The 22,833-nt window shown below is 40.9% G+C and overlaps 1 protein-coding gene across 1 annotated transcript in view; it reads right to left on the bottom strand.

The window, feature by feature from the left end:
• CPNE4 (copine 4) overlaps nt 1-22,833 on the bottom strand; it is a 575,473-nt gene that overhangs the window by 127,870 nt on the left and 424,770 nt on the right. The window contains exons 6-7 of the mRNA XM_029214600.1: nt 16,896-16,979; nt 13,807-13,896 (exon numbers count right to left, since the gene is read on the bottom strand). Of these exons, the coding sequence (XP_029070433.1) occupies nt 13,807-13,896; nt 16,896-16,979 (174 nt within the window). The remainder of the gene's footprint in view (nt 1-13,806; nt 13,897-16,895; nt 16,980-22,833) is intronic.

Here is a 22,833-nt window from a genome sequence, read left to right as displayed (position 1 = left end):
TGGCTAATGGTTTATCAATTTCGTTTATCTTCTCAAAGAACCAGCTTTTAGTTTTATTGATCTTTGCTATTGTTTTCTTTGTTTCTATTTCATTTATTTTGGCTCTGATCGTTATGATTTCTTTCCTTCTGCTAACTTTGGGTTTTGTTTGTTCTTCTTTCTCTAGTTCCTTTAGGTGTAAGGTTAGATTGTTTACTTGAGATTTTTCTTGTTTGTTGAGGTAGGCTTGTATAGCTATAAACTTCCCTCTTAGAACTGCTTTTGCCATATCCCATAGTTTTTGGATCGCCATGTTTTCATTGTCATTTGTCTCTAGGTGTTTTTTGATTTCCTCTTTGATTTCTTCAGTGACCCCTTGCTTATTTAGTAACGTATTGTTTAGCTTCCATGTGTCTGTGTTTTTTACATTTTTTTCCCTGTAATTCATTTCTAATCTCATAGCGGTGTGGTCAGAGAAGATGCTTGATATGATTTCAATTTTCTTAAATTTACTGAGGCTTGATTTGTGACCCAAGATGTGATCTATCATGGAGAATTTTCCATGTGCACTTAAGAAGAAAGTGTAATCTGCTGTTTTTGGATGGAATGTCCTATAAATATCAATTAAATCTATCTGGTCTATTGTGTCATTTAAAGCTTCTGTTTCCTTCTTTATTTTCATTTTGGATGATCCGTCCATTGGTGTAAGTGAGGTGTTAAAATCCCCCACTATTATTGTGTTACTCTTGAATTCCTCTTTTATAGCTGTTAGCACTTGCCTTATGTATTGAGGTGCTCCTATGTTGGGTGCATATATACTTACAATTGTTATATCTTCTTCTTGGATTGATCCCTTGGTCATTATGTAATTTACTTCCTTGTCTCTTGTAACATTCTTTACTTTAAAGTCTATTTTATCTGATATGAGTATAGCTACTCCAGCTTTCTTTTGATTTCCATTTGCATGGAATATCTTTTTCCATCTCCTCACTTTCAGTCTGTACGTGTCCCTACGTCTGAAGTGGATCTCTTGTAGACAGCATATACATGGGTCTTGTTTTTGTATCCATTCAGCAACCCTGTGTCTTTTACTTGGAGCATTTAATCCATTCACGTTTAATGTAATTATTGGTACGTATGTTCCTATGACCATTTTCTTAATTGTTTTGGGTTTGTTTTTGTAGGTTCTTTTCTTCTCTAAGTGTTTCCTACTTAGAGAAGTTCCTTTAGCATTGTAGAGCTGGTTGGTGGTGCTGAATTCTCTTAGCTTTTGCTTGTCTGTAAAGCTTTTGATTTTTCCATTGAATCTGAATGAGATCCCTGCTGGGTAGAGTAATCTTTGTTGTAGGTTGTTCCCTTTTATCACTTTAAGTATATCATGCCACTCCCTTCTGGCCTGTAGAGTTTCTGCTGAGAAATCGGCTGTTAACCTTATGGGAGTTCCCTTGTATGTTGTCTGTCATTTTTCCCTTCCTGCTTTCAATAATTTTTCTTTGTCTTTAATTTTTGCCAATTTGATTACTATGTGTCTCGGTGTGTTTCTCCTTGGGTTTATCCTGTATGAGACTCGCTGCACTTCCTGGACTTGGGTGGCTATTTCCTTTCCCATGTTAGGGAAGTTTTCGACTATAATCTCTTCAAATATTTTCTATGGTCCTTTCTCTCTCTGTACTCCTTCTGGGACCCCTATAATGTGAATGTTGTTGCATTTAATGTTGTCCATAGGTCTATTTGGCTGTCTTCATTTCTTTTCATTCTTTTTTCTTTAGTCTGTTCCACAGCAGTGAATTCCACCATTCTGTCTTCCAGGTCACTTATCCATTCTTCTGCCTCAGTTATTCTGCTATTGATTCCTTCTAGTGTAGCTTTCATTTCAGTTATTGTATTGTTCACCTCTTTTCATTTGTTCTTTAATTCTTCTAGGTCTTCGTTAAACATTTCTTGCATCTTCTCAATCTTTGCCTCCATTCTTTTTCCGAGGTCCTGGATCATCTTCACTATCATTATTCTGAATTCTTTTTCTGGGAGGTTGCCTATCTCCACTTCATTTAGGTGTTTTTCTGTGGTTTTATCTTATTCCTTCATCTGGTATATAGCCCTCTGCCTTTTCATCTTGTCTATCTTTCTGTGAATATGGTTTTTGTTCCACAGGATGCAGGATTGTAGTTCTTCTTGCTTCTGCTGTCTGCCGTCTGGTGGATGAGGGTATCTCTGTATTTAATTTTTGATAGTTCGACTAATATGTGTTTTGGCATGTTTCTCCTTGGATTTATCCTGTATGAGACTCTCTGTACTTCTTGGAGTTGATCGACTATTTCCTTTCCCATATTAGGGATGTTTTCAACTATAATCTCTTCAAATATTTTCTCAGTCCCTTTGTTTTTCTCTTCTTCTTCTGGGACCCCTATAATTCAAATGTTGGTGCGTTTAATGTTATCCCAGACGTCTCTGAGACTGTCCTCACTTATTTTCATTCTTTTTTCTTTATTCTGCTCTGTGGTAGTTATTTTCAGTGTTTTATCTTCCAGGTCTCTTATCCTTTCTTCTATCTCAGTTATTCTGCTACTGATTCCTTCTAGAGAATTTTTAATTTTATTTTTTTTCATCATTTTTTGTTTGCTCTTTAGTTCTTCTAGGTCCTTGCTAAACTTTTCTTGTATTTTTTCCATTTTATTTTCAAGATTTTTGATCATCTTTACTATCATTACTCTGAATTATTTTCCAGGTAGACTGCCTATTTCCTCTTCATTTGTTTGGTCTGGTGGGTTTTTACTGTGCTCCTTCATCTGCTGCATATTTCTGTCTTCTCATTTTGCTTAACTTACTGTGTTTGATGTCTCCTTTTTGCAGGCCGCAGGTTCATAGTTCCCATTGTTTTTGTGTCTACCCCCAGCGGGTAAGGTTAGTTTAGTGCATTGTGTAGGCTTCCTGGTGGAGGGGACTGGTGCCTGTGTTCTGGTGGCTGAGGCTGGATCTTGTCTTTGTGGTGGGCAGGACCACATCTGGTGGTGTGTTTTGGGGTGTCTGTGAATTTAGTATGATTTTAGGCAGCCTCTCTGCTAATGGATGGGGTTGTTTTCCTGTCTTGCTAGTTACTTGGCATGGCGTTTCTAGCACTGGAGCTTCCTGGTCGTTGAGTGGAGCTGGGTCTTAGTGTTGAGACGGAGATATCTGGGAAAGCTCTCGCCGACTGATACCATGTGGGGACAGGAAGTCTCTGGTGATCCAATGTCCTTAGCTCGCCTCTCCCACCTTAGAGACTCAGGTCTGACACCTGGCTGGAGCAGTAAGACCCTGTTAGCCATATGGCTGCTAGTGTTGGAGGGTCTCCTGTAAAAGTGGGGGGTGGCTGTGACTCACCGCAGGGATAAGGACACTGGCAGTGGAAGTCTGGGAAGTACTCCTTGGCATGAGCCCTCCCAGAGTCTGCCATTAGCCTCACTCAAACTTCTATGTAATATTGGATGTCAGACAACATTGAAGAAAAGTCTACTGTTAAATCCATTGCCTTTTACCTGTAGAGCCTTCAGTAGATTTTCTTTGATTATACAGGGCTTCAGCAAATACACCTCCTATGTACCCTAGGTCGAGGCATCAAACAAGCCTTCTTAGGGAGTTAAGAACCAGGTGGAATCTTGAAGGACAAGCCGTGATTGGCCAGGGTGCAGCAAGCCAGAACCTGCGATGCCAAAGTTTGCATCAGAGAAAGGCTTTATTCATGAGGCAGCCAAGTGAGGAGATGGGTGAACAAATCTCAAATCCCTGTTGGCAAAGTTGAAGGGCTCGAGATGTTTTGGGGATAAAGCTTGGTTGTGGGGAAAGTGGGGAAAAGTGATTGGAGATAAGAAAAAGTTGAGGCACTCCTAGTGCTATACAGGCACAACTAAGCTACCGGCTTCTTCATGGGCCGCGCATCCCTCTCCACATTTTTTACCCTTCTTCCCGTGGATACGAATAACAGTGAGGCTCTAAGGTATGGAGGAGCCACAAGATAGAAGCAACTTGGGTTCTGAATCACTGCACACAGGAGAGGCAGACACTGGTTAGAAATATTTAGTTCTAATTGTTATGTGAGTGAGAAACTAATATTTCATGGGGGCACTTTGTTACCACAGCATTGTATAACCTAGGATAATTATAGGGTTAAATGAAGTCACTTAAGCAGTGTTCAGCAAAGCAACTGGGAGCTGGTGGGTGAATGCTCGGTGAATGTTAGCTGTCCTTCAGTAGTTAAGGACAAGAACGATGGAGCATGAGAGAGCTGGGTTTAAACTAAGCCTGCACTACTTCACTGTGTAATCTTCAACAATTTCCTTAAATTTTGAACTCCTCATCTGTAAAAAGGGGGATAATACTAATGAAAAGGAAAAATATTATTAAACTTAAGAGAATATGTAGTTTTTCTCTCATTCAGAAGTTTCTCTATTCCTGCACGATTTAACAGTATTTAAGCAGGCTGTTGCTTTTCCTTGCTGCAGTACTGTATAGATTACAGATCTCAGTAGAGGCAGGCTGCTGGGCTCAGGTGCCATTTACTTAAGTGGCATTGAGAATTCCTGTGTCAGGGCTGATCCAACACAGAGACACCTTGGTGAGTCTGCAGTCCTCTGGTAATTGCAGGGCATCTAGGCTAAGTGGGATATCGACAGTCATAAAACCAGCAACCCTCGAGTCCAGAGGCCATCAAGAAAGCAGTTACATTTTAACAGATCTCAACAAAGCTTCATAGGACCATGAGCCACCCCCCAATTTTTCCCTTTCCATTATAAGGTAGGTAGAGAAGGAAGTAAACTTGCTTCCATCCACTTGGGAATGTCAGATTCTTTACTACAGGTGTTTCGAGCCACACTGAACATAGCAATGAACCCCTAAATTCCAAATTTCCATGTTTTGTAGCAAGAATCAGGAAATGCTGGTGTAAGCCATGGGCTCTCTAATGATTGAAGCCCCTTCCATGAAATTGGGGGAACTATGGGGCTGAATTGAGGCCACTGTCAAGGATTGAGATATGGGGGTTGGAACTGGGGTGGGGTTTCTTCCTTTCTAAGCAGTAAGAGCCAGAGGTTTGTTAGAGAAAACCAGGATGAAACAAGCATGGAACTAAGTCCAAAGGATCAGAGGCCAAATAAGAGGTACTTAGGGGTCCAGGATTTAGGAGTCATATGGGGTTGGGAATAAAGGGGGAATGTCCAGGGCAAACTCCAAGAACACACTCCAGGAGTCCAATCCGTTTGGCAGTTGTGAGCCAGTCTGGCTCAGAGAGTAAGCAAAGACAGAGAATTTGTGGAGAAGATGGCTTGGTCACACCTGAGAAGGGAGGATGGGAATAGCTGGATAGAAGCCAAGGATGAACAAATGTTAGGATTTCATACAGGAGGAAGAGCAAATATATACACACATTAGCTTTGCAGTGAGGTGGCAGGAAAAACACTGAGCTACCTAAGAGAGGTGCCAAGAAGTCAGCTAGGTTTGCAGAATCAGTGGGAAGACACTGTTTCTCCATGTGCTCTTGGCAAATGGCCTGCACAAGAATTGTTTAGGAAAACCATTAAACTGAAGATTCCAGGACCACTGGGATTCTTATTCAACAGAGCACTTTTCTGACCTGCCAGGAATCCAGCTTTGGGGTGTCAGGAGGGAGCTTGTGAACATGCTGTTTTAAATCAACCAGGAACCACTACAGAAGAAGGGAGGGCATGAAGAATTAGCAAGATATTAGGTGGGTATAAATGCCATTTATGGTTGCTTTAGACTTGTGGCCGGGCCTCCTCTCAATCCTCATGGTCTCCTGAGTTTCATCACCTCTGCTTTGATTTTGGGGACTTGCTTCTCCTTCTTTTCTGCTACTTCCTTCTCCTGGTTCTGTCTTGCTTGTGTCCACCCCACTAAGACCCCAGCTAATAACCTGGGCCTCTCTCCAGAATAAGGCCTGGGGGCAAGTTGATACAGAAGCAACTGGTCCTCCTCACCCTAGATCCCTCTTCAAGGCAAGTGGCTTCTATCAATTATCCTCAGAGGATGTCTGATAAACTCTAGGGGAAAGTCTCCAAGTTACCTGTGCAGTTTGAGCACCAGAGAAAGGGACAGGAAATGACCTCAAGGTGCTTACATGGTATTTGTCTCGATTGTTCTGGCATGACCTTTCCCCCAGTACTAGGCACAGTTAGGGTGTTAATAATACTTGCTGGTGGTCCCTTCTCCTCTTTCTCTCTAAGACCCCCATCTGGAAGAATCTATTCTGAATACCAGCACTGTCTCCTAACAAATATGTACTGGGTATTAATAATGTGTTGATAAAAATCAAAGGAAATTATTAATACCATATTTCATAGAATCAAAGAGGCACATATTTATTTTCTTAACAACCACAAATTGATAGAAAAGCACTGTGTTATAATTTCATTGAGAGTGTTTTTTCCCCTTTAGTGGTATGGTGAATAGTTGATAGTTTCTCAGACTTTATGAAATATGTTACATAGAGACAAGTCTTCTTTCTGTTAAATGTTTGAATGATGATAAGCATTTTGGTTGAGTGAGAGTAATGGGATAAATCATCCTTTATCAGGATGATTTTCTAAGAATATAACAAAATAGAGGCAGTACGATTCAACAAAAAGCATGAAATTTGACATTTGACTGCATGGGTTTTTTTTTTTTTTTTTTTTTTTGCGGTATGCGGGCCTCTCACTGTTGTGGTCTCTCCCATTGTAGAGCACAGGCTCCGGACGCGCAGGCTCAGTGGCCATGGCTCACGGGCCCAGCCGCTCCGCGGCATGTGGGATCTTCCCGGACTGGGGCACGAACCCATGTCCCCTGCATCGGCAGGCGGACTCTCAACCACTGCGCCACCAGGGAAGCCCTGCATAGGGTTTTGAGCCTCAGTTTCTTCATCTGTAAAATGAACACAATGGAATCTACCTCACAGTATGGTTAGAAGTAAATGAAGTTGTGATTTTGATAAGGACTCTAATATGCCATAGAAATCATGGATAATTTCATTCAATAGCTAAATATTAAATACATTTCATTAAGTAGCTAGTATTAAATATTAAATATATTTTCATTAAATAGCTAACAGTAAATATTAAATATATGTCATTAAACAGCTAGTATTAAATATTAAATACATATATTTCTTTAAATAGTTAATATTAAATGTAACCCTAAATCTACTTAGGAAGTAATGCAATGTCTTTTACATAGTTCAGAAGACATTTCAGCTTGTTGCAGGGTTGTCTCTTGAGTTACCGAGAAAGAATCCTCTCTGAATCCTACCATAGGTACTTAAGGCTCAGTAGATGTGGCTGAGAAAACTCTAAGCCTCTGACACCTTCACAATTACTTTAAAAAATTAACCTCTGTCAGAATTAATGGAGAAACACCAAAGTATTTTCCATCATACTGGTGAATAAGACCAGAGGATGCCCTCCATCTCTACTACTATTTAACATTGTGTTGGGAGCACTGGTACACACAAATAAAGAAAAGAAATAAGGAGAACAACTAGTTAAGTAAGTAGGGGCAAAACTATCTCTATTTCCATATGATCTATATTTTAAAAACTCCAAAAAATTAACAGAAAATTAGTATAAACAACAATAAAATTTAATCAAATAGTTATTTAAGAAAACAATTCAATAGCTTTTATGTATACAAACAATAGTCGTTAGAAGGTGTAATGGAAGAGAAAGAAAGAAACAAACAAACTAGGCATAAACTTAAAAACAAACATTCCAAACCTCTAAGAGGAACAGTGAGTGCTCCTGCAAACACAAAAGGAGACTTGAATGAACTGAAAGATGAGCCATGTTCTGGGCTGGGAAGACAACATTAGAAGAGATTTCTGCAAGAGGGAAGAGATATGGGAACATATGTATATGTATAACTGATTCACTTTGTTATAAAGCAGAAACTAACACACCATTGTAAAGCAATTATACTCCAATAAAGACATAAAAAAAAAAAGAAGAGATTTCCTTTGCAATCTCAATAAAAATACTATCAGTTTTTTTTTTTATTCTGGTACTAGTTGCTTATAAAGCTTAATGGAAAGAACAACAAGCAAAATATCCAAGCAGACCTGAAGACCCTTAAAAATACAAAGAATACAGAAGTGAGAGAGGCTGGTTCTATCAGGTATTAAAATGTGCTACAAAATGATTCCCTGTAAGGGAAGAGAGTAAAAACTAGAGAAACAGGAATGGGAGCTAAACTTTTCTGAATATACTCTGTTTTGTAGTTTTGACTTTAGAATCATGTAAACATTTTATATAATTATAAGACAAAATTAAACTTGAAAAAATAAATTCTAAATGCTGAAAGCAAAATGAAACAAAGGAACCCAACCGTTCTATGGGTTAGAGCTTCAACTATAGAGAGGAATTGTCTCTAGACTTAGAGTTAGCATCTATAGAGAGATACATATCTTACAGAAAAAAAGAATTTCAAAATTTCAAAATTCATGAATTAAAAAAATTCATACCAGAAAGCAAAGAAACTATTAAGAACTCAAGAGCCAACTTGAAGGGGTTTTAACTGGTTAAACAAGGGACGATACAAGATTTCAAAGGAATAATTATAACTGAAATAGATTGAAACACTGGGATATGTTAAAAAATCCATGAATTCTTAATAATAGTGAGGGACCCCATTAGTCACCTATGAAGGATGCTAGAGAAGTAACTTGTTATTCTGAAAATTGTTTGAAAAAAAGAAACAATAAAGCATTTTCCAGCCTTTCTTGTACAAATCACACCTCAGGGAGCCAAACAGCTGTTAAAGGGAGCTCTTCTTTACAGAAGAACTCTAAATAACAGATAAAGAAGGAATAATAGAATTAGAAAATTACCATTTTGGAAATTCTAATGAAATTATGAATCTAGGCAACGCTCCTCAATAACTGTTAAGACCATAAAAGAGCACCATCCCTTGTAAAACGTTCTTTCTACAAAACAGCCACTGAATCTGATCAAGTCCCAACTAGCTGTTTACAGGGAACACAGAGTGGGGGAAATGTGACAGAACAAACCAGCCTGGTTTCTTCACGTAAAAGAAGTTCCTTCAAGTTTCTTTAATTAAATTGCAAGGAAAAAGAAAAAAAAAAGAGGGAGAGAGAACTAACAGATTGAAAGAGACTTCAGAGACATTTCAGTCAAATGCAATGCTTGGACCTTGTTTAGATTCCAATTTGAAAAAAAAAACTATTAAGTAAATTAGATGGTCACATATGAATAGTGGCAGAACATTTGCTGGCATTAAGGAAGCTTAGATAATATTCTAGGTATAGAAATAGGCTTGTGGTTATGTTTATAGAAAGATTCCTTGTCCTTTAGAGATACATATTGCAGTATTTTCAGATGAAATGGTATGGTGTTTGGGAGAGGACCCCATAGTGACTTATATTGGCCCCAGGCCCTTTTGCCTTCATGGACCCCCTCTCACCATAATAGATTTTGGGGATCCTAAAAATGTTATTGTTTTCTGATGTGAGAGAAAAATGGAAACATTTTATTCAACCTTACAATTTCATTTTTCCTTCTGACTTTAAAAGAAATTAAAACATTCTTGTAGGTTCTTAAAAGTATCATGTGTTCTGGCACTACGCTTGCTTTACCTAATGAATGAGTGAGCCCTGGTCTGAGATTGGCTTCAAAACGATCTAGTGGTAGTTGGGGGGGCGGGGTGACAGAAAATGGGTATTGGGAGTACAGATGAAATAAAATTGGCCACAAGATAATAATGGTTGAGGCTGTGTGATTGGTGTGGGGAGGGGGGTGGGTTATCATAACCCACTACTTTTATGGATGTTTAAAATTTTTCATAATAAATAAATTAAAGCATCAATTTCTGAAAAATACTTATTTGAATGCTTTAAAAAATTTTTTCCCATAGAGGAGGAAAAAAATAAATAAAACCAAAAGAAAAACCTGGTTTTATTTAAACTTGGTGCTAGTGTGGACCCTGAATAAAAGAGATTTAAAGATATCAAATCTCGGAGCTTCCCTGGTGGCGCAGTGGTTGAGAATCTGCCTGCTAATGCAGGGGACACGGGTTCGAGCCCTGGTCTGGGAGGATCCCACATGCCGCGGAGTAACTAGGCCCGTGAGCCACAACTACTGAGCCTGCGTGTCTGGAGCCTGTGCTCCGCAACAATAGAGGCCGCGACAGTGAGAGGCCTGCGCACCGCGATGAAGAGTGGCCCCCGCTTGCCACAACTAGAGATAGCCCTCGCACAGAAACGAAGACCCAACACACAGCAAAAATAAATTAATTAATTAATAAACTCCTACCCCCAACATCTTCTTAAAAAATATATATATATATGTATATATCAAGTCTCATTTGGGACAAAGACCTCATTATTAGAGTTTTGCCAAGACTGAGAATCTAAATGGACAGAGGGTTTTAAAATGTTTTCTTTTCTGGTCTTTTTTTTTTTTTTTGATGTGGACCATTTTTAAAGTCTTTATTGAATTTGTTACAATATTGCTTTTGTTTTATGTTTTGTTTTTTTGACCGTGAGCCATGTGGGATCTTAGCTCCCTGACCAGGGATAAAACCCACACCCCCTGCATTGGAAGGCAGATTCTTAACCACTGGACCACCTGGGAAGTCCCCAAATTTTTTAATTTAAAAGTTCACTTTCTGGTTTTTTTTTGGTGGTGAGGAGTTGCTGCCTGCCAATATGGTACCATTTTATTTCAGAGAAAGCTGAATGGGAACAACATTATGAGCATTTCTCAGTGGCCTTTGTGATGAAATAATCAATACAAATAAAGGACAATACAGGAAGTCTCTCCAGCTTTTCAGAAAAGCTGCATTTGGTGATTGTGAGCAGGTGAGTGATGATATCGGGTTTGTCACCTAGTGAGCTCAGCACACCTGTGTGTGGGGATTCCCCCCTCCCCCGCACTGCACCCGCCAGTGACGCGCTGCTGACCTCTTAGCACCTCCCTGCTCCTCTGTCCATTCACTCCAGAAACAGTTACTGAGTATCTGCTCTGTGCCGAGCGCTGGGCTGGATGCCTGGATACACAGGGGAAAAAACATGGTTCTCACCCTGAAGGGGCAAACTGGGAAGAAAGAGTCACCTGCTGGGGAAAGAGATGGAAACGGAAATGTTCCAAACAAGTGAAGTATCTCTATGAGGTGGGTACAGAGGGCTAGAGGGGACCCATAGAAGCTAAAGAGATCAGGGAAGGTTTCTGGAAGTGGAGGGATATTGGAGAGACCTGAAGGAAAGTAGCAGAAGATGATAAGCCAAGAAAAGCAGAAGAATGAAGAAGGCATCAGGCAGAGAGAGGCATGTGCCAAGCCCTGAAGGCTTGGAGAGGGCAGGGTGGGTATGAGTGCTGGGCAGAGAAAAGGTGGTGGAGGGGAGTCTGGGTGGTGGAAAGTGGTGGGTGGCACTGAGCCGCGGAAGGACTGTAATGAAGGAGCAAATATCTGTACCAGGAGTTCTCAGTGTGGGCTGGGACCAGCAGCATTAGCGTCACTCAGGAATTGTAGAATGCAAATTCTCAGGCTCACTCCAGACCCACCTAATCAGAAACCCTGGGGATAACACCTAACAACCTGCATTTTAACAAGTCTTCTAGGTGATTCTGATGCATTGGTCTAAATGATTTTACCCTCCAGGGGACATTTCATAATGTCTGAATACACTTTTGGCTGTAAGACTGATGGGGGTGAAGTATTACTACAACTGTTTAGTAGCCTGGGATGCTGCTAAACATCCTACAATGCACAGGACAGGTCCCCACAACAAAGTCCAAATGTCAATGGTACAGCTGTTGAGAAATCCTGATCCTCCCTTTCTCTGTCTCTCTCTCCTTCCTTCCTTCATTCCTTTCCTTTTCCTTCCTCCCTCTCTCCCTCTCTCTCTTTCTCTCTCTCTCCTTTATTCCCACTTGTCCTCTACAGACAGCAGAGCACTCAAAAGGCCACAAAATGCTCCTTTTCTGCATTATACTTTATTCAGTTACAGATAACCCTCCCCTTTTATCTGATAACTCACCATGACTAAGTTGACCTATGGCTAATGTAGGCATTATCTTATTTCTGCCCCAAAGGGTCCATTTATCTCCCTGGGAGTGGGATGGGGTGGCTCAGAGTATAGGTGACAATCCCCTACCCAGGCCTGAAGCTGTAGGTCTTGGCAACTGTGAGTATGAGCTTATACACGAGGCCCAAACAGCCAGGAGTCCTGATTTTGGCATGAAAGACAATTCCAGTGGGAGTGGAGGCTCCCCCAGTAGATATTAGGGACAACTCTGAGCAGCTCCTCCAGACCACAGAAGTAAGCATGTCCACAGATAGTACAAAGTCCAAACAAAATGGTTTTAAACAAAAATGTAAAGTCACATTAAGAGTTTGGGACTAACCAATGGATAGGATTCTAAACTGATGGATGACATTGACAAATGCAAATAATTATATCCATTAGAAGAAGGTTTACAGGGCAAAAAGAGTGAGGAAAGTGTAAAGTTACAAAGACAAACATTGGCAGTGCCCATCTAACACTTTCCAGGGGAGTCGGTGCCCCCAACATGAATGTTTAGTCTGCCTAACAGACATATAATCCCATTGGGGTGGTAGGTGTCCCAGGCTTTTAAGGTCTCAAGCCATTAACCACCTCCATTATCCAGCTTCCCTGGCTCTGCTTTCAGGCTGTCACACAACCTTCTGAAAACTGTCTTCCCTATGGTTTGCCCACATGGAGAAAATGCTCTGGTAAAGCTGATATGAATGTTGAGTCTGCTTGAGGGTCATGTTTCTCACTGAAAATGAACCTGTTGGCCTTTTGATTTATAGCTCTGGCCTCTATTGAATTTACTCAGTCTTCCTGAGTTGGTAGAGTCACCTCTGGGACACTGACAACATGGAGCTTCTGGACTTCCAAGGTAGAGAGAGGGCCAGACGAGGGACCATAAGGAATGACTCTGGGAGTCTGCTTCAGGCACTTAGCTTATTGTCCTCCTTTGATCGTCCTGACTCTTATAATGAGTCTTTTCTTCCAACTTCTACATTCCCATGATACTCAAAAAGCCTGTGTGGTAGACTGAAAAAGTGGCCACCATACTCTGCAGCTCCTCCCGCCAAGAGGTAGAGTCCATGTCCTATTTCCTCATCCCTGAATCTGGGATGGCTGTGTGACTGGCCAATAGAACGCAGAGAAGTGACCTCATGTGAGTCTGAGACTGGGCCTCGAGACGTGCATGTTTTGTCCTGGCTCTTTTGGACCCTAAGGTTGCTGAGTGTGTAAGTCAAGCTAGCCTACTGATCGATGAGAGACAAATGGCCCCGCCACCCTGATCATTCCAGATGACAGCCAGACAAACTCCAGAAGCAGAGGTGTCCTGCTCAGGTACAGCTGACTGCAAATACATGAGGAAGTCCATGCAAGACCAAGAAAAGAGCCTCCTAGATGAACTCAACTTGACAATGTACAGAGTCATAAGCTAAATAAATGGCTATTGTTTTAAGCATTAAATTTTGGAGTAGTCTGTCATGCAGCGGTAGATAACTGATAACAACAGTATTTGTGTTTTTAATAACTCCCAAATATACCCTGAACTTATTGCCACAGTTTCTCTCCTAGAGGCCATGGGATTTGCCACTTAACGTAACATGATTGAGATTTATCTCATGTTATCTCAGGAGCTTCGCTGGCTCCAGCAGAAACGAGAGCCCTTGTTTCCTCCATCAAGATGCTAAGAGATTTGGGTAAATGATACAGAAGATTTTGGGTTTGCCAGCATTCACTTGAAGAGAAAGAGGAGGGGTAAATATATAAAATTACATTTCTCAGACAGACAGATTTCTGACCTTCAGCCGGCGGTCGGGATCTCCACTGCATAGAGAATTTACTGATACTTTGAATGATTTCCAGGCTGGGCTTAAGTTATTCATCACAACCTGAGGAAAGAAAGAGAGGAGTGGTGGGTGGGAGAGTAAGTGCTTGACATTTTCACATTTCAACATAAAAACTGCTTGAGAAACACTGTGGTGCTTATGATAAGGACAATTGTCTGGAAAAGGTGCCTTAATGAAAACTTGGAGTAGTAAACCTTTCAAGGGTGCCCACTAGGTGGATCGTTATGGGCAGAACTCTTACAGTCACTGGCCTGGCTGTTATTTCATGAATAATGACAATAATATTGTCCAGTATGTGGATGCTGGAGATGACTCCTTCTATATCAAAAGAGGTTGGGATCAAGGAGATGGGCTGCCTCTGCCTCTGATAAAGTATCGCCAGTTCTGTAGGACTGTCAGTCCTATGGCATAAATTCTCTTCTAATGAGGTCAGCATACGTAAATCCTATTGGTGTGTGTGTGGGGTGTGTGGCAGGACAATTCTGCTGCTGAAGAACTGAGCAGTCTTTGGTGACCTGTGACCTTGGTTAGATCAGATTGCAAGTCAGAAGAAAAGTTTCTAGAAGAAAAATCCCAGGAATACATTTATACTAGGTATGCTCGGAAGGCATAACAGGGCAGATCTTCAGGATCACAAACTAAGACTGCAATATCGTGAAACCCTTTTAAAAGCAGTTTACTAATCATGAACTTGGTTAAATCCTGCCTGAGAGTCTATTCGAGTCAAGTCTTATTCTGCCATCAGATGATTCAGTAATTCAATTTGGTTTAACGTATGAGTATTTGCTCTGTGCCTAAGATTGTACTGTGTACTCTAGGGCAGGGGCTACCAAAGTGTGGTTCCTGGACCAGCAGGAACTTGTTAAAAATGCAAATGTCTATATTCCACCAGACCTACTGACAGAAACTCTCGAGGTGGGCCGTTAGGTGATTCTGATGCATGGTATTTGAGAACCACTGCTCTAGGGGACATACAAACGAAGTTAAATGGAGTTCTGTCATATTGACTTTTCTTCCTATGAAGTTTTTAGTTAGCAGAGCCTTAGAATTGTAAAAAAATTAATTCTCTATCTACGTAACATAATTATTTTATAAGTGATTCCCTCTTCTCCTGAATTCCTTAATATAATGATGAATTATTGATTATACTGTAGGCTCATTATTAAATTTCCTTTAATGCATTAAAAAATAGAAAAATAATGTTCCTATGTGACTGCTTTTTGCTCTCATTCGCTGAATGAGCAAAGTGATAGTGAGAAGAAAAGTTAGATAAAATTGTTTTGGTTAATTTAAATTTCTCACCCTTGTATAGAAATACTAAAAAGTGAAGATGTTTCATTACAACAGCTTCATAAAACTCAATAGCAGATCAAAATTTCAACTAGAAATTTCCGCTGAAATTAAAATCTGTGTGTGTGTGTGTGTGTGTGTGTGTGTATGCACACACACACATGTGCTTACCCAGAAAGAAAGGTATTGCCTGGTATTTTTTTTGTATCTATTGAGTAAGAAAGAGGAAAAATCAATGCTATGTTGATTGACTCATTGGAAAACTTTACAATCACAATTCTTATGAGATTCCAGGAGTCCCCCACAATGGGGTATGGGGAAGAGTTAGAGGGGAACAGGGGAATTTACCTTTTCTTGGAGGGATGCCGTCAGGAGTGAAGAAGAAGTCTAACAATATGCCACCCCTCTTCTTTCTCCCTGCACATTCAAGTCCCCGTGCACTGGCTCGAGCAAAGTCATGAATGGGTACCACTTCTGATTCTCCCCAACATTTAGTTACTTCTCCTGAGAGAACTTTTTCCCACCAAAGGAATCTTTATGTGGGAAAAAGTTCTATTTGGTGATGGTGATGGGGTGCCACTCAGGGAAGCCATCCCTGTTGCATTTGAAACTATTCCCCAGGGAATAGTTTGTGACTATCCAAAGAATCACATTATACTATCACAGGGAGTGGACATACTATCAATATTCAACTCCATTCATGTATTCATTCTTTAGTAGATACACTTTATTAAATGCTAACCATGTACCAGATGACATCCACAGAACTAGCCCATCCAAGACTATTTGATTCTTGTTTACCTTAAATATGACATGAAAAGTTCCCCTAATGCTACCTGCAACTCTGCTACTTCAGGAAAAAGGAAATGGATTTCCAGTGTAGGGTATGGGAACACAGCACCCCACTATCATCCTGAGAGAGTCATGAGAGTTCCTTCTTCCTTTACCCCACACTGGAAGCACATTTTTCTCTCAGCTCCAAGCCATTCCTCCTTATCAATGCACTTCTCACCCCCACACAGTCTCTCTTGAACTGGCTTGTATATAAAATAAAATAAAAAGTGGAGACTAGGTTTGGTTGTTAAGTGGGTGTGTGGTGGTGGGTAGTGGGGGTGGGATAGTGAAGGATAAAGTTCGGAGTCACGTGGAGAGAATGTAGGAGGGTGAGAGGGAGGTGCAGCCAGACCAAATGCCTGCTGATACAGGACAGCCATTCGTACGACAGATCTGACATCAGTCCCATGTATGGACTTTCCCTGGGTAGGCAGATTGGCTTCTCAAATTGCAGCAAAGCTCAGGGTCAAACTCAATTCAAACCTCAGCTCTACCCCTTGCTCACTGGGAAGGTGAATTGACCTCCTCAAAGTTCAGTTTCTTCAACTGTAAAATGGGGTAATAATAATCATGTCAATGCATAGTTGTGAGAAGTAAAAAAAATGATGCATATGAGATCAGTCAGTCAAATGCTTGGTACCTAGTCATGTTTATTAAATATTAGCTAGTATTCATCTTTTTATTATTAATAAGTTGCTGGCTTTCTTCATTAAAGGTCAATAATGGAAAATCTGGGTGAGAAAGGGTCTCCTCTTATAACACCCACATTGAGAATAAAGAGCCCTGTTAAGGACTGGGAAGACTTCAGGTCTTGAGGTTTAGCTACAGACATTAAGAAAGGGAAGGGGTTTCTCAAAACAGGTCAGTGTTTCATCTTAAAGAGACGAGATGGCACAGCTGAAGACGGCTCTTCTCACCTCAGTTCGGTGCACAAGCTGCTGAGTTGCATCATCATTCATTCGAAAAATTTCCAGAAATGGGTCAGACTTACTGAAGAAATCCTACAATAAATAAGCAGAAATGAGTTGCTTCCCTACCCCCTGCACAAACACATTTGATCCAGCCCTGGATAAAATACCCCTGAATTTGACCCTTCCTTGCTTTATTCTTCCTCCCTGAGACCCATCTTTGGCTAGAATGAGCTGTATCTTAATACCGAGTCCTTTGAGAAGTAAGGATTGGTTGACTGAAATCCCAAGTAGTCTTCAAAGATCCACCCAAATGCTGGTTCTCTAAGAAGCAGTGTATCTGCTGTCTTAAACATGTTAATTCTAGTTATCGTAAAGTCTATGTCTGATGACTACAGTATCTGGATCACTGTGGGTCTGTTTTTATTATGCTTCTCCATTCTGCCTCTTGTTATGCTTGTTAATTGTTGATTAAATACTAGACACTGTGTAAAAAAAATTATAAAGGCTATAGATGAGTCTTCAGCTTCTGGCAAGCAATTAGAATGGGAGCAGTCACCTGAATCCAATTAGGATTGAGCTCTTTAGAGCCTGGTTTCTTCAAAAGTCTTTAAAGGCCCGACCTATTTCTGATTCCTTTATTCCTTGGGTATAATCCTTAAATGGCTCTCACTCAAAAACTCACTGTTTATGAGGGCTGTTTCTTCTTGACAAGCCCTCAAGGCTCATTTCTGTTTGTGAGACTCTGAAAGACTCTGTTTACTTCCATAATCTCTTGGTTCTATAGTTATTGGTTCAGTTTCTGTCTATGCTGCTATTTGCTAATTAGTGAATGCCTTGACGGGATAAGTCACTCCAAGGATTGGGCTGCTTCCCTTCTCTACAACTAACCCAAGCTCTCCCTGAAGTCCTGAACTCCAGTTTTACTTCCCCAACTCCATGATACTATTAAAAGCACTGCTCAGTTTCTCTGTTTCTTAGTAGCTATTTTCTGCTAGGCTTCCCAGCTTCTCTATCCCTGGGTTTTATGAATCAGCCTTATGGAATTGCCTTGAGTGGAAAATCTGCATAGAATGTCTGAATCACCTCAATGGATTTCTCTTCTCTCCAACTTCTCTGACCCTGAATCTTGACTGCCTTAAGACCCTCAAACAGATGTCTCTTGTATCTTGTCCAGTGTTTATAGTTGTTTTCAGTGGTAGAGTAATGTAAAACAAACAGGCACTTTAATACTGGAAGCAGACCTGTCCATATCCTTCTTTTAAACTTGGCTTTTTACACTGATAGGTTATAAACTCTCAGACAGGAGTAATTATATCTTATTTTCCTTTATATTTCTACCATAGCACATCTTCCATAGCATCTAGCTTTTAGTGGCACACAGTGTTTACTGAATGTATGAATGAACACATAAATGAATGAGCGAGTGACAAGAAAACAAGGTACAGAATAGGAGGCTATCTCAGCAACAGCTTTGGTCATCACATTCTTACTATGGTAATTCCCTGCCCCAGAAATCTAGACAGCAGCAAAGCAGAATAAAGTCTATAGCCATCCTAGTCTTTAGCTCGACAAAATACTCTCAGGGGATATGCTGATCATGGAGCCCTTATGCTTGATATTAAGATACAAGGAAGGATAAAACCTTTTCTCATCCCTCCAAAGGGCCATAAACATAACAAAGGGTTAAGTATTAATGAATGAATGAATGAATGAATAACAGAGAAGAGGGAAAGTCAATGGATTTTGACTGCATAATATGGTTGTGAGGAGGATGTTTCTAGGGAGGGAATGGAGTGAGTGAAGGTGTAAAAGAGTAAACATGGAAAGGACACACCAAGTAGCTGAATTACCCTGCAGCCTCAGGATGTGTAGGGGAGGAATCTGAGGCAGTACTGGTAGAGGTGGCTCCATGAGGTGAAGGGCCTTAAATGTACATCTGGTGTTTGCACTTACCTGAGAGGCAGTGGGGAGCCACTGAAGAATTTTGACCAGGAAAAAATAACATGGTTGGCTCTGTAGTGAAAACTTTGTAGAATACCTTAGAAGGAGGAGGGAGATGGGGATATCTGTCTTCCCTTTGGCTGTCCTCCCTACCCAACCAGGATCAAACACCCAGAGTCTGAAAAATACCCCTCTGCCCTATTTCTGAAGGTGCCTGATTGACAACACAGAGTTCATCAGTAAGTCTGCCCTGCAAAACTTGTCTCTCCACAAAAATAGCCCCTGCTTTCCTCCCAGACACACTTCTATCTGATTGTTACCACTATGTGTAACTGAGCGGGACTTTATGGGGCCTCCCCAGGACAGGCACTTCACCCATATCCTCTGCTTTAGCTTCTCTCTGAAGTACCCAGATAACAGTATTTGAGGCACATTTCCTGAGTTGTTTTACAGATGTGAAAACCTCCCACTAAATGGAAGATGTTAACTACTTGATGACCTGGAGCCTCCTGGAGCCTAAGGACTCATAATGTTAACCCCTGTGACACCACCCTGTTACCTCTCCATCAGCCAGTCAGAGAATTGTGCATGAGCTGATTACATACCCTGCAACCCCTTCCCTCCCCGGACATTTAAAAAATGCTTTGTGGAGGGAATTCCCTGGCGTTGCAGTGGTTAGGGTTCTGAACTTTCACCGCCTTTCACTGGAGAGGGTGCGGGTTCAATCCCTGGTCAGGAAACTAAGATCCTGAAAGTCAAGTGGTGTGGCAAAAAAAAAAAAAAAAGGCTTTGCTGAATTTTAGAGCATAAGCCACCGGTCTCCTTGCATGATGCTGCAATAAATCTTTCTCTGCTCCAAACTCCGATGTTTCAGTTTGTTTGGACTCACTGTTCATCGGGCACACGTACTTGCACTAACGTACGTATCTGCTCAAGACATTTGCCCCTCGAACCTATTTCTGTTTCAATACTCATGTTAGAGAACCAGAGCCTCCCTCCCCAATTCCTAGTGTGGGCACTTTAGCTTGTTCTGCGTGCCCCTGGGGCCCTTCTCCAGGATCCGCAGGCTTTGACACCTGAGATAGATTGTTGGTCCCTCAGGAAATGTATATATCAATTGTACTTAAGAATTGCTCAACACACTGGAGGAATGCTATCAGTTATTTTTCTTCTTCCTTTTATTGATAATTTTAAATGTTTGCTATCGTTTTTTCAAAAAATAGAAAATATGGAAAGAAGAAAAATGTAGCCCATAATCCCACCCATAATACCACAACTATCAATAACATTTTGATACATTTTTTTCTAGAATCTAGACATAATTTTCTTTCTTTCTTTTAAAAAATATTTGTGGGGCTTCCCTGGTGGCTCAGTGGTTGAGAGTCTGCCTGCCGACGCAGGGGACACGGGTTCGTGCCCCGGTCCAGGAAGATCCCACATGCCATGGAGCAGCTAGGCCCGTGAGCCATGGTCGCTGAGCCTGCGCGTCTGGAGCCTGTGCGTCTGGAGCCTGTGCTCTGCAATGGGAGAGGCCACAACAGTGAGAGGCCCGTGTACCGCAAAAAAATAAAATAAATAAAATAAATTTAAAAAATAAAAAATATTTGTAATCGTACACTATATACACTATGGTACCCTATTTTCTCCTCTTGGAAGTATATTGCAATGTTTTTTCTGCTTTATTTCACATGATTTTTAGGATTGGCATAGAGTTGTCAGGAGGATGTACTGTAACAGGGAAGAGCAAAATCTGACTCCATGTTGGATCTGTTTCTTTGACTTTAACCTTTGCTTTTCATTGCTTTTGTTACTATAATCATACATAATGGTCTGCCTCAGGGAACCCTGCCCCTCTGCCTGAATGTTAAACTAATGGGCCTTTGTTCAGCTCACAGGGAGACAATCTGACCCTGCCCACCTATGAATGGCTATAGAAAGGAAGAAATTCTCACATACCCTCCCCAATGCTGGCCAAGCCAGGCAAAACTAGCGGCCCTTTTACTTTACTTCCTCACCTCCTCCCCATCTCTGTTCTATAAAAGAAGTTGGCATCCAGAGCCCGGTAAGATGGTATGGGGAAACTAGTCTGCCATCTTCTCAGTCTTCCAGCTTTCCGAATAAAGTCGCTATTCCTTGCCTCAACATCTCATCTCCCGATTTATTGGTCTATTGTGTGGCGAGCAGAGTGAGCTTGGACTTGGTAACAGTACTATAAATCAAGAAAAGAAAGATCAGGATATAATCTTCGTCTTCAAGTAAATAAAAAAATCTAACACGTAGCACACTGGCTTTCAAATCCTGATTCCACCATATACAGTCTGGGTGAGCAGGGACAGGATGTTTAATTTTTCCACGTCTCAGTTTCTTTATCCATAAATGGAGAGGGTATCACCTTTTCCTCATAGCAATGCAGAAGGATTATAGTTGCTGATACATCTAAGTGTTGAGTCCAATGCCTGGCACATGGTCAGCACTCAGAAAGCACTATTGCTATTAATTATTACCAATAAAAGAGAGAATGCTTGAGGACACTTAGTAAAGCACTATACAAATATCAGGGATGATTACTATTTTTTTTAAATGTTAGTAAGAGCTCTTTTTTTAATATAAATTTATTTATTTTTGGCTGCATTGCGTCTTCGTTGCTGCACATGGGCTTTCTCTGGGGCTACAGAGAGAAAGCAGGGGCTACTCTTCATTGTGGTGCATAGGCTTCTCATTGCAGTGGCTTCTCTTGTTGTGGAGCACAGGCTCTAGGCACGTGGGTTTCAGTAGTTGTGGCATGCTGGCTCAGTAGTTGTGGCTTATGGGCTCTAGAGCACAAGCTCAGGAGTTGTTGTGCACAGGCTTATTTGGTCCACGGCATGTGGGATCCTCCTGGACCAGGGCTTGAACCTGTGTCCCCTGCATTGGCAAGTGGATTCTTAACCCCTGTGCCACCAGGGAAGCCCCAGGGATGATTAATATTAAGAAGGCATCTGATTTCTGAAAATAAAACAACTCATAAGCAGTTCAAATACATCTAAAATGTACACTCAGAGATTCATAGTTAAAAACAACAAATCTGTGTCTAATTGTTTGGTTACTTGACCACAATCTGGAATTTTCAGCTTCCTTTGCTTGATCATCAGCATTAAGATGGCCCTTGGGACAGTTCAGTACAATGAAAATTAATGATATAGGCATTTTACTGAAGTTTTGCTATGGTAAAATGTTTTAATAACTTGGAGGCTATGTCCCTGCTCTTTTAGTCCAATATGAAAGAAATTTAGTCAGGTGAGAGGTCAGTAAGCAATCAGCAGAGGTTTGAAAGAGAAAAGGGAGCAGTGCATAGCCATGACAGTGATCATGAAAACAGAATATTGGAACTAGAAAAGATTGTTTGAATGATATGGGGTCATATCCAGATTCTATAGCTTCCTTGCCTTGCGACTTTGGGCAAATTCTTTGACCTCACTATGCATCATCTGTAGACTGGAAATAATAAGACCCATTTTTAAGAATATGGTGAGTTTGGGAGGTAATGTAGTTAGACACCTGACACCTGGTACATTGTAGATGCTCATGAATGATAATTTGCTTTCATTAATGCAGGCTGGATTAGTTTTAAGGCAGGCATACTTGAACATAGTAAAATCACAGTGCAGCACGAGAGAGTTAATGTTGCTGTAGAACAGGGGTCAGCAAAGTATGGTAAGTGGCCCAAATTCAGCCCACTGCCTGTTCGTTTGGGGTTTTTTTTAGTTTTTTTTCTTTTTTAAAAATTTATTTATTTACTTTTTGGCTGTGTTGAGTCTTTGTTGCTGCATGTGGGCTTTCTCTAGTTGCAGGGAGTTGGGGTTACTCTTTATTGCAGTGCATGGGCTTCTCATTGTGGTGGCTTCTCTTGTTGCAAAGCATGGGCCCTAGAGCACACAGAGTTCAGTAGTTGTGGTGTGTGGGCTCAGTAGTTGTGGCTTGCAGGCTCTAGAGCACAGACTCGGTAGTTGTAGTGCACGGGCTT

This window comes from Monodon monoceros, unplaced genomic scaffold (assembly GCF_005190385.1).
Source record: "Monodon monoceros isolate NGI ecotype Baffin Bay Population unplaced genomic scaffold, NGI_Narwhal_1 Super_Scaffold_11, whole genome shotgun sequence".
Taxonomy (NCBI): domain Eukaryota; kingdom Metazoa; phylum Chordata; class Mammalia; order Artiodactyla; family Monodontidae; genus Monodon; species Monodon monoceros.
The sequence above is the reverse complement of the archived record's forward strand: the minus strand, read 5'-3'. Positions and strand labels throughout refer to the sequence as shown.